Below are 16,641 nucleotides of genomic sequence, written 5' to 3'. Positions count from 1 at the left end.
ACAATTTAAATTTTATAATTTACAGTTTGATGATTTAAAGTCTCACACAACCCGTCGAAAGGGGAGGGGGTGGCTGCTTCCAAATAGAGCACATTTCATCATAATGTTGTAAATCCAAGCCCATTATGTATTCATGATTTGAATCCTGGGTTGTGTGAAATCTCAGAAATGCACCTTAGACAAAGTAATTCTGTGAGCTAAGGTGTAGGTCTATTAGGTTATGTTGTGGTGATCCTCGGGTTGAGGGATGGGTGTTCATACTGTAGTGCAAAATTAAAACCAATGAAAGATGGACAAGAAAAGTTCAGAGCCAGCAGGTCCTCAGTTTAGAAAAAAGAGAAAAGAAGAAGAGTTACAAAATATCATTCCATTCATTTGTTTGAAAAGGAGGCGGGTTTTCTAAACAAAAGCTTCAATAAGCATCTCGATCTTATCCTGAAGATTGTGGGATACTGTTTGTCCGTGATTTGAAGAGCCCAGTGCGTGCTCCTGATGAAGGGAAAACCAATTCTGCAGGGGAGACCTACCTTGGCACTTGTGCAGGTGAAACCAAAGGGCAGATATGCTTCACCATATTTTCTAGTGTTTGGCTTAGAATGAAGTTGGTTTGGAAACATATTCAGCTATGCTTCATCTTCTGATTTGCATTTGTGGAGGCGCCCCGTGCTAGCAGTGTCCAAGCATTGTTTTTTGGGGTTTTTTTTTCCTGCAATGGCTCTGCGGGCCCCACACTTTGGGAAGGTCTGTCCAGTGTTGCCAACTCCTCAGTAAGGAAAACTGCTATTGGCTGTCCTAAAAGTCGCTAAATGATGTCATCGCCTAATTTGAATAATTGGTCACGCTGATATAATTGTAACCTATGTAGTTGGAGAGAGAAATAACATTGTGGAAGAGACATAAAGTGAGTAAAAAATGTCCTAAATGCATTTAGAGTTTATTTAGAACTACAGATTAATTGAGTTACTTTGTGTGTGTGTGTGTGTGTGTGTGTGTGTGTGTGTGTGTGTGTGTGTGTGTGTGTGTGTGTGTATATAAGTAGTTTTAAACCTCGTGATCCACAAAACAGCATAACAGTAAACTGACTGCGTTACAGTCAGTGCGGGAGCAGCGGCTTCGCTCATGCGGGATTCATTTGCAGTTCGGATGGATAGGCGTGAACATCTTCTGCCCTGATAGCAGCTGGGGGAGGACTATCCTCCGCCTGTGAGCGCTTTGGAACGGGCGGCACCCGCTGCTTGTTGAGAGTAAAAGCGATACCCGCTTTCACATCAAAAAGTCGTCATAAATAAGTCTCCAATAACACCAGAAAAAGTCGCCAGATTTGTTGCTAGTCGCTTTTTAGAAAAAAAAAGTCGCTAAGGGAGTCTGAAAACTCGCTAAATATAGCAACAAAGTCACTAAGTTGGCAACACTGGGTCTGTCCTATGCACAGGTAAGTAGTCAGTGATGTGAGCACCACACCCATAGATGCACATACACAAATAGAAAGACAGAAGACAGAGGGGAGGAGTATAAACACCAAATACATGTTAATATAAGGAGGAGAGCTTGATGTACATAGCAGTCAGAACTTGACATCAGCAACAGAGACATCCTTTTTGTGCAGACTGAAGTTCATCACCATGGCCAAGGTAATTAACACACACTTAAACATTAACATAAGTCATGATATTATGAAGCAGGTGCTGGGTTGGGGGGACTCATATAAGAATTATTTTTTAAATTTTATATTTTATTTGTTTTCATAGGTCGGCGATTCGAATCCACTTAACGACTACCCTGAGGTACCCCTGAGCAAGGTACCGTCCCTACACACTGCTCCCCGGGCGCCTGCTTAGTGGGCTGCCCACTGCTTCACTGAGTGAATGGGTCAAATGCAGAGAAAAACAAGTAATTTCCCCATGGGGATCAATAAAGTATCCATTATTATTATTATTATTATTATTATTATTATTATTATTATTATTTCTATATTGTATATAGTTTTTTGTTCAAGATGAGTTTGCTAAAGCCTTTTAACTACACTTCAGTCGGATTAGTGACAGTTAATTTTCCCCAAAAAACTCGATATATTGAAATATGTTTTTGTATTTGAGTTTTCTGTCCAAGTACCCCATTTTGTACTTGCTTCATTTTCCAAGAAAAGGAATCCAAAATATTTATGTGAATGGATATTTTTTGGACACCAAATGCGCTTAGGTGGATGAATTTGGTTATTTTCAGATCTGACCAATCAGACCACTGCATTTGGCAACAAGTTTGTTCGTAGCTCAAAACATGCAGTGGTACTGAATATACAATGATATGTAAATAGTAAAATAACTATTTTACCTTGGAGACACAGCTAGATGCTGCTTCAGGTCATTTAGCTCATTAAATGTGGTCCCAATTTTGGCAACAAGAGCTCAAAGTGCCCTACTAACATCCTGAAATCCTGAATCATCAGCATTTGCATTTTCTGTTGTACAGTTCATTTGCTGTTATAGTGTTCTTGTTATGGATAAAAAGTGTCTTTTTTGTTTCAAAATAGCTGATAACTATTCGCTTATACCTGCCAACATCTGCGAACAACTATAGTTCTATAAAGTTGTTCTATATAGTGTGTAACTGTTAATATAGAGCGTTATTAAATTTATTGCTAATGCAATCATATGTCACATTGACATCCCTGGAAATTTTAGATGGTACTTATCATCAGAAAGGTTGTCGACCCCTGATATAAACCGTTTTTAACTCTCAGTGATGCTGCAGTGTTCGTTTGACTTTGGGATATGAAGCCGGCGGTGTTTTGGACCCAGATTACTAGGGATGGGATTTCTGGCTCTTTTTAGAGAACCGGCTCTTTCAGCTCGGCTCCCAACCGGTTCTTCAGGTTTTTGTTACTTTAATTTAATTATTAACAACAATATAAAATTATCTACAAAAGGAATTACTAATGTAAAAAAAAAAAACATGGTTTTATTTATATATGTTTGTCAGGGGTTTTGACATTTTTCACAAGTAAGAGAAATAAGACACTGCAGACCAATTCAGAGAGTTTTAAAACATGCGCATGGGTGTGTGCCTCTGAGCAAAAACACACACCGAATGCATGCCTTGTTCCTTTATTTATAGGGTAAGAAACTGATTACATAGTGCTTCCTCTTTTCAGTTACAGGAGGAGAGGTTAGACATTATCTCAACTTAATTGACCTTTCAGACTGGGGTAAAGAATACAGAAGTTTATCATGCTTATCTGACATCACAGACACTAAAAAAGAATGCATTGCGTTTGTGTTAACAAATAGACTCGGTTATGTGAAAATATATGAACACTAGAAAATAAAGCACACTTGATTATACTTGATTATATTATATTTCATAAAAATCCTCTGACAATGTTTATTTGTAAATATATACGGTGGCCCCTTGAGACACAGCACGTACAAACTCCAAAACACATTTCTAGCATTAACTGAACTTCCAAAACAGAGCTACCTAGATCACTTAAATTACACAATTGAAAGCATATGTGTATTGTTTGTGTCTTTATACAAAAGCACTCATATATATTCAAATAATTTAAAAAAAAAAAGTTCATTTACCTGTTACTACCACACACCAAATCCGGTCGTTGGTACTTCCTGGCTTGTGTAGCCACTAGGTAACAAAAGCTCAACATTGCGCCTAGCGTCCTGGAGCACTTCTGTTGTGTTTTGTAGTGATGTGCGATACCACTGATTTCCTTTCCGATCCGATACCAAGTAATATTCAGGGTGGTATCGACGATACTGATCCGATACCGATACTTTATACAAAAAAACGTATTTTATTTATTGTATCTCAAATTATAGCGTCATAATGATTACAGGACAACAGATTACTTGTTCTTATCACTTAATAAGGCAGAGTTCATCATATAGAAATAAAAAAAACTGAAGTTGTGCTATTTGAACACCTTGCCTGCCTGCAGCGCTAAAGGACTCCATGAGAGCATCAGCCTCAATGCTTACAGTATCAAAAATATTCAAAAGGACAAGGATAAAATATCAGTTAGATTTCCTCGTGGGAAAATACCTTATTTTTATTCAAACAAGTTGCCATTGCCACAGTAGAAGGCATGATCCTACAAGAACATTAGCCTAGCATCAGCCTCAATGCTTACTTGCCACTGTTTAAAAAACACTGAATTAAATATAAAAAGACTGAGACCTGCTACCTGTTCTTGGGTAAGAGTTGGAAATAGTCTAATTCTTTTTTGTCTTGTTGTAATGTTATGCCTTGTTCTTTTTATTCACTAAGGTGTTTAATGATCCCATCCATGGCCACATCGAGTTACATCCACTTCTTGTCAAAATCATAGACACCCCTCAATTCCAGAGACTACGAAACATCAAGCAACTTGGGGGGGTTTATTTTGTTTATCCAGGAGCATCTCACAATCGCTTTGAACACTCGATTGGGTATGTCCACTGGTTTGCACACATTTACACCTAATTATAATAAAAATCCAATTCAAGGGACAGACTGCTTTATCAACTTTATATACTTGACATCAGATTTTTTTTACTATTTTTAGCAGTGTAGTACTGTACCAACTGAAAACAATTAAGCCAACGTTCTAAAAAGTGTGTGTCCTACATTTTACTGTACAGGGAGTGCAGAATTATTAGGCAAGTTGTATTTTTGAGGAATAATTTTATTATTGAACAACAACCATGTTCTCAATGAACCCAAAAAACTCACTAATATCAAAGCTGAATGTTTTTGGAAGTAGTTTTTAGTTTGTTTTTAGTTTTAGCTATTTTAGGGGGATATCTGTGTGTGCAGGTGACTATTACTGTGCATAATTATTAGGCAACTTAACAAAAAACAAATATATACCCATTTCAATTATTTATTTTTACAAGTGAAACCAATATAACATCTACACATTCACAAATATACATGTCTGACATTCAAAAACAAAACAAAAACAAATCAGCCACCAATATAGCCACCTTTCTTTGCAAGGACACTCAAAAGCCTGCCATCCATGGATTCTGTCAGTGTTGTGATCTGTTCACCATCAACATTGTGTGCAGCAGCAACCACAGCCTCCCAGACACTGTTCAGAGAGGTGTACTGTTTTCCCTCCTTGTAAATCTCACATTTGATGATGGACCACAGGTTCTCAATGGGGTTCAGATCAGGTGAACAAGGAGGCCATGTCATTAGTTTTTCTTCTTTTATACCCTTTCTTGCCAGCCACGCTGTGGAGTACTTGGACGCGTGTGATGGAGCATTGTCCTGCATGAAAATCATGTTTTTCTTGAAGGATGCAGACTTCTTCCTGTACCACTGCTTGAAGAAGGTGTCTTCCAGAAACTGGCAGTAGGACTGGGAGTTGAGCTTGACTCCATCCTGAACCTGAAAAGGCCCCACAAGCTCATCTTTGATGATACCAGCCCAAACCAGTACTCCACCTCCACCTTGCTGGCGTCTGAGTCAGACTGGAGCTCTCTGCCCTTTACCAATCCAGCCACGGGCCCATCCATCTGGCCCATCAAGACTCACTCCCATTTCATCAGTCCATAAAACCTTAGAAAAACCAGTCTTGAGATATTTCTTGGCCCAGTCTTGACGTTTCAGCTTGTGTGTCTTGTTCAGTGGTGGTCGTCTTTCAGCCTTTCTTACCTTGGCCATGTCTCTGAGTATTGCACACCTTGTGCTTTTGGGCACTCCAGTGATGTTGCAGCTCTGAAATATGGCCAAACTGGTGGCAAGTGGCATCTTGGCAGCTGCACGCTTGACTTTTCTCAGTTCATGGGCAGTTATTTTGCGCCTTGGTTTTTCCACACGCTTCTTGCGACCCTGTTGACTATTTTGAATGAAACGCTTGATTGGTCGATGATCACGCTTCAGAAGCTTTGCAATTTTGAGACTGCTGCATCCCTCTGCAAGATATCTCACTATTTTTGACTTTTCTGAGCCTGTCAAGTCCTTCTTTTGACCCATTTTGCCAAAGGAAAGGACGTTGCCTAATAATTATGCACACCTGATATAGGGTGTTGATGTCATTAGACCACACCCCTTCTCATTACAGAGATGCACATCACCTAATATGCTTAATTGGTAGTAGGCTTTCGAGCCTATACAGCTTGGAGTAAGACAACATGTATGAAGAGGATGGTGTGGACAAAATACTCATTTGCCTAATAATTCTGCACTCCCTGTAAAGGGTGGCACATTTAGCAGGTGAGCTTGCAAAAGCTCTGAAGGTGAAGCAGTTGGAGCAGATCAAGAAGTTGAAGAAGTTGAAGCCTGAGGATTTGGAGAAGTTGGATGAGTTGAATAAATCACTCATCAGTGACCAAGATGTTCTCTGTGTGCAGATTGCCGGTCTTTGTCATGACCTAGGTAAGTAATACACATACTTTTTGTAGCATAAGTATTATGTTGCAGATAGTCATCATAGGGTGTTATTAGACATGAAAGTAAAATGAAACCATCCCCATGTCAAGTACTATGTTGACTTTGACCACTGATGTGGCTAGGACTAGCAAAGTCTTAAATGAAAGCAGAAAATAAAATCCATGTGTTTAACAGGATCAACATTTAAGAAGTTATCACAAATCACCCTGTTGTTCATATCATATGTTTATTTTGTCATATAAAGGACATGGGCCCTTTTCTCATTTTTTTGATGGGATGTTTATGGAAGCAATCAGAGACAAAAAAGGCAAAGCAGACAAAGAAGTCACAGACAATGAAAAATGGACGGTAAGAGTTTGAAATAATAGTTGGAACATATATACAAATTTAAATAATTAAATTAAAAAGCGATCTGAGCTTTAGAGGCAACTGGTTTTAAACTTTGAAGAACTATGTTTCCCGGTGCTATGGTTCTTAGTTTCTGTAATATTTTGGAATTTTGATCCCTTCGTTAATATAATCATGTCTGAGTTTCTATTTACCTTTTTCATGCTTTTCAGTGTTTACGGCTAAGATTTTTTTTGTTTCATTATAATTAGATTTGTGTTTGTTACCTTTATTGTTCTAGTATGTTGATAATCTTTTGGTATTTTTCCATTATTATGGCGAGTGTCCGTTTTATCTCAACTTTGTTATTCGTGCCTCTCTGGTGTTCTTGTTGTGTCTTGTTTTGGTGTGTGTCTTTTCTCTGTGTTATTTCTTGTTTTATTATAATAGTTAAATTGATAGGTAATAGTATCTCTTCTGCCTTGCTTTGAGTTTTACTTCCCCTGTGATTGTCTTGATTGTCTGCACCTTTATTTTGTTTCTCCTAGCTGTCTATCTTCCTTAATCACCCTCTGTCTATAAATTAAGAGAGGATGCAGGGTCATCTGATCAAACGCTAACTATATGCTCTATAGTTAGGGCTGGTTTAGGTGACCCTGCATCTGCTGCAATAAAGCTAGGCTGCTGGGGCTTCCCATGAATGAAGAATATATCTTCTTCACTGAACTTTTTTCACTCACTATGTGTTAATACACCAATCTGCATTTAATCATTACTATTAATGGTTCTTGCTCTCTTTTGCCCTGTCTTCCTCCCCTCACGCCAAAACTGGTTGTAGCAGATGGCTGCCCTTCCCTGAGCCTCGTTCTGCCAGCGATTTCTTCCTGTCAACCCCTTAAAACCTTAAATATGATATTATTTCCAGAAAATTCAATTTATTTTTTTTAAATGGAGAGTTTATTGATACATTTGACAATTTTTAAAAAAAGATATTAAGTACATTTCAATTTTCCGATGTGACTTCCATTGTATTTCCTACATCTGTCTTTTTTTAATTACTTAAAATGTGTTCTCAGAGAGAGAAAAAAATCACACCGACGATGGTAGAAGGCTCAAAAACTCAAAAAACTGTTTCTATCAAATATGACACACTAGGCATAAAAAGATGTGGTTGATGGGGTTTTCTCTATATTATTGTAGTATTTTTACCTTACAATATAAAGCACTTTGAGGTGACTCTTCATAATTTATGGAAGACATGGTTTTATTTGGTGTCTAGTCTGTATTTGAGTCAAATCCTGAACTGAAAAATAAAATCAGAGTACCTACTCTCACTCTCAGGGTATCTCAGCCACCTTTGTCTGGGCCCTGTGGTGTAAGGATGCTCTTAAGGGTGTAGGGTGGTTGTTGTTGGGTTTAACTCAAATCAAATCTTTTCTTATCACTTACCAGTTAATGGAAATGACTAGAATTTATATTGTGGCATTTCTGGTCCAACTGACTACTCAAAAAATTCACATTATAAGCTGTTATTCTAATCACTGCAAAAACTCTAGCAGGCCCAACGAGAAATCCATACAGAGTAAATATATGTCAAATGTAAAATTATAGCTACACTGTAAACCCAAAGAACTTTGCAGAATGTAAAAAAATTGAGGCTACTGTTTGCCTCAATCACATGTAGTACTGCTAAATTTAAAAACTTAAGTACATTTCTTCAGTTCAACAGTATTTTCTTAGCCATGACCAATAACACACTGCAATGCCAAAATTTAAAAAATACTAAAATAAATCATTTTAAAAAGAACATAAGATGCTAAAGACATGATGTGCAGTTTTGAAAATCTCAATTGCAGATTTGATGACCCCAACACTGATCCCAACAAAGAGGGGAAATACCTCCAACATTCACAAACATTTGACCATGTAATTAATTTGCACGAAGTTAATGTCTTTGGTATGCTGCTTAGAGATGCTGGTGACAATGAGCAAATGAGAATTGAGAATCAAGAAGGAATCGAATCAATAAGTGATATTGATAATGGAAATGGAATCGCTAAATTCTTATCAATTCTGAACCCTATGTACCACTGTCCTTCTTGTAGTCCAGTGATTGCAACAAAAATTAAACAAAACAACAAAAAATAAAACAAGATACTGTGGTCTGATACAATCACCCAGACTCTTGAGTCTCTTAAGTTGGGGAAAAATTTACCAGCATTCAGACTACCGTACTCTGAATTAATACAGTGTCATTCAGTCCCTTGGTAATAATTGTAGTAGTAGGTTTAGTGCATAGGTCACTTAAAACATTACCAACAAGGTCATCAGCAACAGTTCTTGGGAGATCTTGTTTGATTTTTAGTTACAACTCTGTATTTTTGTAGTTGTTCTGAGTGCAAACTACTTATGGGTAGATAAAAACAGATGATCTGTGTTCTAGGCAGTAATCGCTTCAGAGGCCACTGAACCCGAGTGACAAATGGAAGCAAGGTTGAGATGGTTTGGAAATGTGGAGAGAAGGAATAGTAGATATAGTGGACAAAGGATGATGAAGATTAAGCAGTAAGACATGAGAAAAGCAAGAGGAAAGCAAAAAAAAAAAAAAAAAAAAAAGTGTTCTAATGCTAGAATTCAAAATTTCAGTTTGAGTGTGGGTGTCCCCAACTTTATAAACAGTACACTTGCATAATGACTGAAACTAGCCCACTGATGAACAATGGCCATTAATATGCAAATTGTCATTAATGCTGATCAACCAACAACCACTCATGTCTTAACAAAGGAATAGAGTAACATATATGTTAAATGTACTTTAGATACTAAATCTATGCACTAACTTCAAAATTTAGTATGATTGTCTTGTCCACAATAATAGAGGGATATGAGGGGATATGATGTCTGAAAGGGATCACTTGGTAAAGTTATTTTATTTTATGAAGGGCTCTTTTGTTTGCTTGTTTTTGGCTTTTTCATTTTGTATTGCTTTTAATTCAGATATTGTACATTGGCTTTGTAAAGCAAATTGATGCTGTTTTTTAAACGTGCAATAAAAATAAGGTTTGCATGCTTGCTTTTTTTTCCATTTTAACCTGTCGCCACTAAAGCATCCACCTGTGTATTCTTTCAGCATGAGAAGGCCTCTATTGAAATGTTTAAACACCTACTGGTTCAAAATGGCTTAACAGAAGTGATGAAGAAATATGGACTGAAAGTAGATGGAGATGGAACTGACCTGGTGTTTATTGAAGAAATGATTAAGAAACCTCAGGATGAAAAACCTCAGAATGATGCTTCCAAGAAGGTACTGGTCAATTGGGTGAATTAAGTATTGTCTTTCCTACAGAAGTCAGTGTCTAATGTCTTGATGCATGCTCAATCATTCAGCCAAGAAAATCCCAAAAAGTTGATTCTGCTCATCTGGGCATAGCGTTTTCAGTGGGAGGAACGTTTCATCACTCATTCAAGTGACTTCTTCAGTCTTAGTGTCTAATGTTTGTCTTTTGGCTTTGTCTCCACAGTGGCCATATAAAGGTCGAGAAGAGAAAAAATCCTTTCTCTATGAAATTGTGTCAAACAAGAACACCGGGATTGATGTTGACAAGTTTGACTACTTTGCCAGGTAAATCTTGCTTTACAAAAGAAATATTCATATTTTGATGCAATGCGCAAAACTACTTTGTCCTGTTTTCTGCTTTCAACTCGTTAGTTTTATGATTTACTATTTGTAGCACACTTCGTGGTTCTTTGAAGAGTTTACCATAAGTTGATGAGGGTTTTTTTTTTTAAGGTTTTGTTAAAATTTATTTTCTTTTTTATTTGCATATTTCCTCTCTCCCATCTCAGGGATTGCCACCACCTGGGCATTCCGAACAGCTTTGACCATCAGCGCTTCGTCATGTTTGCCAGGGTGTGTGATGTGGAGGAGGATAGGAAAAAAACTAAGCACATTTGCTCTAGAGACAAGGTATTGACTTTTGCTTTTTTAATATTTATTTTTAAGGAAAAATTAATCTGAGTAGCTATAACTAAACTATGGCTGTCAACAGGAATCTGCAAACCTGTATGACATATTCCAGCAAAGGCTCTCGATCCACAGAAGAGCCTGCCAGCACAAGATAAAAATGGCAGTAGAAATTATGTGAGTACCTAGAGTTCCATTTTCAATACTACACAACATTTAGCTTGTCTGAAGTTGTGCCCCTGAAGTCATATGTTGCGTCATTTTATCTAGGCTCAAAGATGCCCTCATACTAGTAGATGACCATCCAGACTTCAAAATTAAAAGTTCAAAAGGGGAGATGCTAAATATCTCCCAGGCAAATGGTGACATGGAGGCATACACAAAGCTGACAGGTAGTGGCTTCAATCTGTGTTGTGTATAAATTATAAATTGTTTATCCATACACTTTTTTTTATTTTAATTGTATTTATTTTTCTCATTCAGTTTATTTCAGATAAACCATCTCCAAATACAAATTGTAAAAGATTACGGACAACACTCAAATAGGACTGTTTCTTTTGACTGACACTTTTAAATTAATTTAACTGTATATTGATTTAAACTACTGTTGTCTGCAGATGGGCTTTACTCTGTTACATTATATTTAGTAATGTTTGCTATAATAATTCAGCTGGGTTTTTTGTGATATAAATTCGTATAAATAACTTTATAAGGCATTACTGATACATTTGTGAAACTGAACTAAATTGATCTTGTTTGAACTGACTTAACTTCCAATTTATTTCTGTGTTTACTCTGAAGATCATGTGTTTGAAAGAATACTCCATTACCAGGAAGGAAGGAAGCAACCTTCCTCCGAGGAAGAAAGGAAAAAAGAACAAGATTTGGAGGCGATAAGAGAGATTCTACAGAGGGTCGTGGAAGGAAAGAAGGAAGCTTCCTCTGAGGAAGAAAGTAAAAAAGAACAAGATTTGGAGCAGGCAAGAGAGATTCTAAAGAGGGTCATGGAAGAAAGTAAAAAAGAACAAGATTTGGAGCAGGCAATGGAGATTCTAAAGAGGGTCATGGAAGAAAGTAAAAAAGAACAAGATTTGGAGCAGGCAAGAGAGATTCTAAAGAGGGTCATGGAAGAAAGTAAAAAAGAACAAGATTTGGAGGAGATAAGAGAGATTCTACAGAGGGTCGTGGAAGGAAGGAAGGAAGCTTCCTCTGAGGAAGAAAGTAAAAAAGAACAAGATTTGGAGCAGGCAAGAGAGATTCTAAAGAGGGTCATGGAAGAAAGGAAGAAAGAACAAGATTTGGAGCAGGCAAGAGAGATTCTAAAGAGGGTCATGGAACGGGACCTGTACCGCTGTGTGGGTCAAGCAAAGGTATGCAGTTATGTTTTTATGTGCCTGTATTAAAAGCCCAGTATTCACACTGAATGGGATGCATGGATGGAGGAAGGGAGGGAGGGAAACTCAGAACCTGAACTTACAAAGCATACAATACTACTTTCCAAGAGTCGTTTTCATGTAAGTACTAAAACACCAAGCTGTACATTTATAGATATATATTTTTTGAAGAATGTTTTGGAACAGCTCAAATGTGGTGGGTGTGAAAACTCCTGTGTGAAATAGAGAAATTGAGAAAAACATTATCTTTAAACATGTGGTTTCATGTGATTGTGCTTTCTGTGTGTATTCAGTAATGAATAAATCCTTTTCTTTGCCCTCCTTTTCTCCTTTTTCAATTCAAGAAAAAATCAGAAGAGGTAAGAAAGCAAGAATGAGAACAGCTCTTAAAACAAGATTAGCTAAAACAACAGTAACAACACTGATGTTCTCTCCTCCATCCTTCAGGAGATAAAGGAAAGGTTAAAAAACCTGGTTAACGACATTCAGGAGGACGGGAAAGACAGAGATGAAGTTAATGTTGGTTTTATTAATTCATCAAACGTTTAAATTTAATTTCCTTTAAAATATGTTTCAAACTGGTTTATTATTTACATATGAATATAAACACAGAGTCTCTGTTGCATTTCATTTTAGAATGTCACTTTGACATATAACATGGGAAATGAAGAGGAGCCCATCACTAAAAAATATTGTTATGACAAGGAGAAGCCTGAAAAATCAGAGGTGAGAACTATAACCCTCATTTACATGCACTGTGTTCTTCTTTTATGCTTCTCCATAAAACAACTTCGACTTTGCCATATATCATTTTTATGCTGCTGTCCCTTATGTCCGGTGTCCAAGGAGAATGATTCTGAGAGCATATCAGTCTACGTCCATGTGTAAACGGGTATTTTTGAAAACGCAGCTTTTTCTATGCGTTTGGGCCTTTCGTCCACACGTCACGCTTTGCGCCACATTATTGTTGACATGAGATTAATTTCAACAATGGTGGATGAAGACAAGATACTGTTGCTGTTAATCGTACTTACTGCAGTTTTTACACGCTTACATATACTGCCCCTCCATTTAGAAAGATAGAGGTGTCAGAGTGAACTTCGGACGTGGCTTCTACATTCAACACAGACTGGCCAACATTTCTACACAGCTAGGATTTGGCATGTTCTTGACAGCATTTGACTTTGTTTTTTGCATTTACATGTGGACAGAGATATTTTTTCAAAACTGCATGTGTGGACAGGATTTTCTTTTTTTTTTTTAAGTAAATGGAAAATCTCAGTTTTCAAAAATACCAGTGTACTGTGGACTCTTACTTTCATACATGCCCAGGCTTGTCTCATACACAGTCTTGTAGTCTTTCATGATTCATCAACAAAACTTGGAATATAATTTTCCTTTTCTGAAGCTAGGCGAGTGTGTTGTTGGAAGGAAAACTCACAAGTTAATTATAGCCAAGCTGCTGCTAGGGGAAAAAAAACAATACAAAATCAGTCTTATAGGTTGATGACAGTACATGTGGTGTTATTCTGACACTACCTTATCACACAGCCCTCTGGGAACTAGAACGTCATACAATACTACCTTCCAAGACTCATTTTCTATGTATCCTCTAAAACACCAAGCTGTAAATCAATATTTATTGTAAAAAAAATCCTTTTTAAAACAGAGAAATTAAGAAAAACATTATCTTTAAATATTTGGTTCAATGTGATTGTGTTTTCTGTGCTAAATAAATCTTTTCTTCTCCCTCCCACTTGCCCCCTTTCTCAGGACAAGAAAAAAGAAAAAAAAAAGGAAACACCTGAGGTAAGAATGAGAACAGCTCAAGAAGACTAAACAAGATTAAGAAAACAATAATAATAACACACACTGTTGTCTTCTCCACCTTCAGAGAATTAAGAAGGATTTGGAAGATGAACTGAGTAAACTGAGTAAACTGAGTAAACTGAGTGAATGCTCTTCTGGTGACAAGTTTGAAGTTATTGTGAGTTTTATTAATTCATCAAACTTTTCTTAAAATCTTGTTGTTGCTTTTGTTCATTTTATTTAAAATATGTTTTAAACCTCCACTGGGTCATTATTTACATATTATGAATACAGGCTTCTCTGCAACATTTCATTTTAGGATGTCACTTTGGACTATGGGATGGAAAATGTTGACCCCATCAGTAAAGCATATTTCTATCGCAAGGATAACCCTGATAAAGGAGAACCAATCCCCAAATCAGATGTGAGAACTACAGCCTTGATTTCCATATGCTGTTTTCTTTTTAATGCAGCTCAATAAAACAACGTTGGCTGTGTAATATGTAATTTTTATGCTGCTGTCCCTGATGTCAGGTGTTCAGTGTCCTCCCAGACTGGTTTTCTGACGAGATGCTTAGGGTTTACTGGAAGAATCCTAAGGCACTAAAAGATGAACAAATAAAAACAAAAGAGGAAGAATTCAAGAAAGTCTTCAATGACTGGTGCAAGAAGAATGGTTATAAGGTATTACTTTATCTATAGGTATTACTACATAATAAGCAAACTGATGCAAGTGTAAGCACGAGTTGAGATTGCATTTCATGACTCTTGGTGTGACTAATCAGCTTTATTTATAAACACAGGATCTAAACAAGGAAGTCCCCAGCGCTGGTCGAGCAACTCCAGGAAATGAATGAATGAATGAATGAATATGTCAAAGATTCAGTTATCAATTTTTTTTGTGCAACAGTAGAGATTTTAATATAGGTGTTTTGAATGAGAAAAAAATAATGTTGTTTGATTTTTTTTTCATTGTTTGATTTAAATCTTAACTATATGATTTAGACTAGATGTGAAATTTTATCAAAATATTACATATTGAATGATTTTTTTTTGTGATTTGGACTAACTGATACTACTTCCTTTAACATGTATCAATATGAAATAAGCTCTTGATAATCTCAAATAAAAAATTTATTGTAATGTTTTGACTACATATTGCATGTTTTCACTAGAATCAAACTAAATAGATCACCTCGTTTCAATACATGCAGTTTTGGGTACTGTTGTGATTTGGTCATTATCTGAAAATTCATTATTTATCATATCGTCTATCAATGAAAATCTATAAAAGTTAGAATCTTTCAGCTGTTTTCCTGTTCTGATTTGTTTGCTGCTGATTTCTGGTAAATTCCAAATAAAGCTAATTTTCTCTTATGTTTTGTGTCACTGTGAAGTTACAGCTCTTACAACATAACATTTAACACACTGTCTGTCCTTTGGGTGCTGCCTGAAAAAGGTAACCAGAATGCCAAGGTGGCTGGAGCTGAGGTGGTAGAGCAGATCACCTACTAATCGGAATGCTTTTTTATCTTGCTGCTACCCCCCCAAAAAAACCCATCTCCATAGAGACTCTGTCAGCTCCCAAAAAGACAAAAAACTAACTAAAAACCAGCAACAAACAACTTAAACATAAACAGTCACAAAGAAAGAACAATACAGTATCCACATCTGAACCAAAGAGTAAAACAGTGAAATGTGGATTATTAAATATTAGGTCTCTCTCCTCCAAGTCTCTGTTAGTACATGACTTAATAATTGATCAACAAATCGATTTACTCTGCCTTACAGAAACCTGGTTGCAGCAGGATGATTATGTCAGTTGAAATGAATCAACACCCCCCGAGTCATTCTAACTACCAGAAACCTCGAAGCACAGGCCGAGGGGGCGGTGTGGCAGCAATTTTTCACACCAGCCTATTTATTAATGAAAGACCAAGACAGACTTTTAATTCATTTGAAAGCCTGATGCTTAACATTGTCCACCCCAGCTGTGAAACTCAGAAACCAGTCTTACTTGTTATCATCTATCGTCCACCTGGGCCTTACACAGAGTTTCTGTCTGATTTCTCAGACTTTATATCTGATTTAGTGCTGAGCTCAGATAAAATAATTATTGTGGGTGATTTTAACATCCATGTAGATGCTAAAAATGACAGCCTCAACATGGCATTTAATCTTTTATTAGACTCAATTGGTTTCTCTCAAAATGTAAAAGAACCCACCCACCACTTTAATCACACTCTAGATCTTGTTTTAACATATGGCATAGAAACTGAACATTTAACAGTGTTTCCTGAAAACCCTCTCCTGTCTGATCATTTCCTGATAACATTTACATTTACAATAATTGATTACACAGCGGTGGAGAGTAGACTTTATCAAAGTAGATGTCTTTCTGAAAGTGCTGTAACTAAGTTTAAGAATATAATCCACCCACTGTTATCATCTTCAATGCCCTGTACCAACATAGAGCAGAGCAGCTACCTGAACGCTACCCCAACAGAGGTCGATTATCTTGTTAATAATTTCACCTCCTCACTACGTACGACTCTGGATACTGTAGCTCCTGTGAAAACTAAGGTCTCAAATCAGAAGTACCTGACTCCGTGGTATAATTCTCAAACACGTACCCTAAAGCAGATGACTCGTAATCTGGAGAGGAAATGGCATGTCACAAATTTAGAGGATCATCATTTAGCCTGGATAAATAGTTTGCTGCTTTATAAGAAAGCCCTCCGCAAGGCCAGAAAA

General features: G+C 36.9%; 1 protein-coding gene across 2 annotated transcripts; it reads left to right on the top strand.

The window, feature by feature from the left end:
• The first annotated feature begins 1,519 nt into the window (after positions 1-1,519).
• Positions 1,520-15,264, top strand: LOC146550975 (uncharacterized). 2 transcript variants are annotated; one of them, XM_085260281.1, is made up of 19 exons: positions 1,520-1,631; positions 1,749-1,799; positions 4,282-4,442; positions 6,200-6,378; positions 6,638-6,741; positions 9,851-10,024; positions 10,242-10,342; positions 10,567-10,687; positions 10,770-10,861; positions 10,955-11,076; positions 11,486-12,054; positions 12,423-12,437; positions 12,526-12,591; positions 12,715-12,804; positions 13,852-13,887; positions 13,973-14,065; positions 14,207-14,311; positions 14,422-14,571; positions 14,691-15,264. In XM_085260281.1, the coding sequence occupies exons 1-19, from the start codon at positions 1,623-1,625 to the stop codon at positions 14,742-14,744; spliced, it is 2,292 nt and encodes a 763-aa protein (XP_085116407.1). In that variant the 5' UTR covers positions 1,520-1,622; the 3' UTR covers positions 14,745-15,264. The 2 variants fall into 2 exon arrangements, with proteins under 2 accessions (XP_085116407.1, XP_085116406.1); XM_085260280.1 differs by having other exon boundaries at positions 12,526-12,597.
• The last annotated feature ends 1,377 nt before the right edge of the window (positions 15,265-16,641 follow it).

The sequence above is a fragment of the Mchenga conophoros genome, linkage group LG20, assembly GCF_057382185.1.
Source record: "Mchenga conophoros isolate Kocher_MC1m ecotype Shallow Benthic linkage group LG20, M_conophoros_male_GT1.1, whole genome shotgun sequence".
In the NCBI taxonomy this organism is placed as follows: Eukaryota; Metazoa; Chordata; class Actinopteri; order Cichliformes; family Cichlidae; genus Mchenga; species Mchenga conophoros.
Note: the sequence above shows the minus strand (reverse complement) of the source record. Positions and strands in the feature narration are given on the sequence as shown.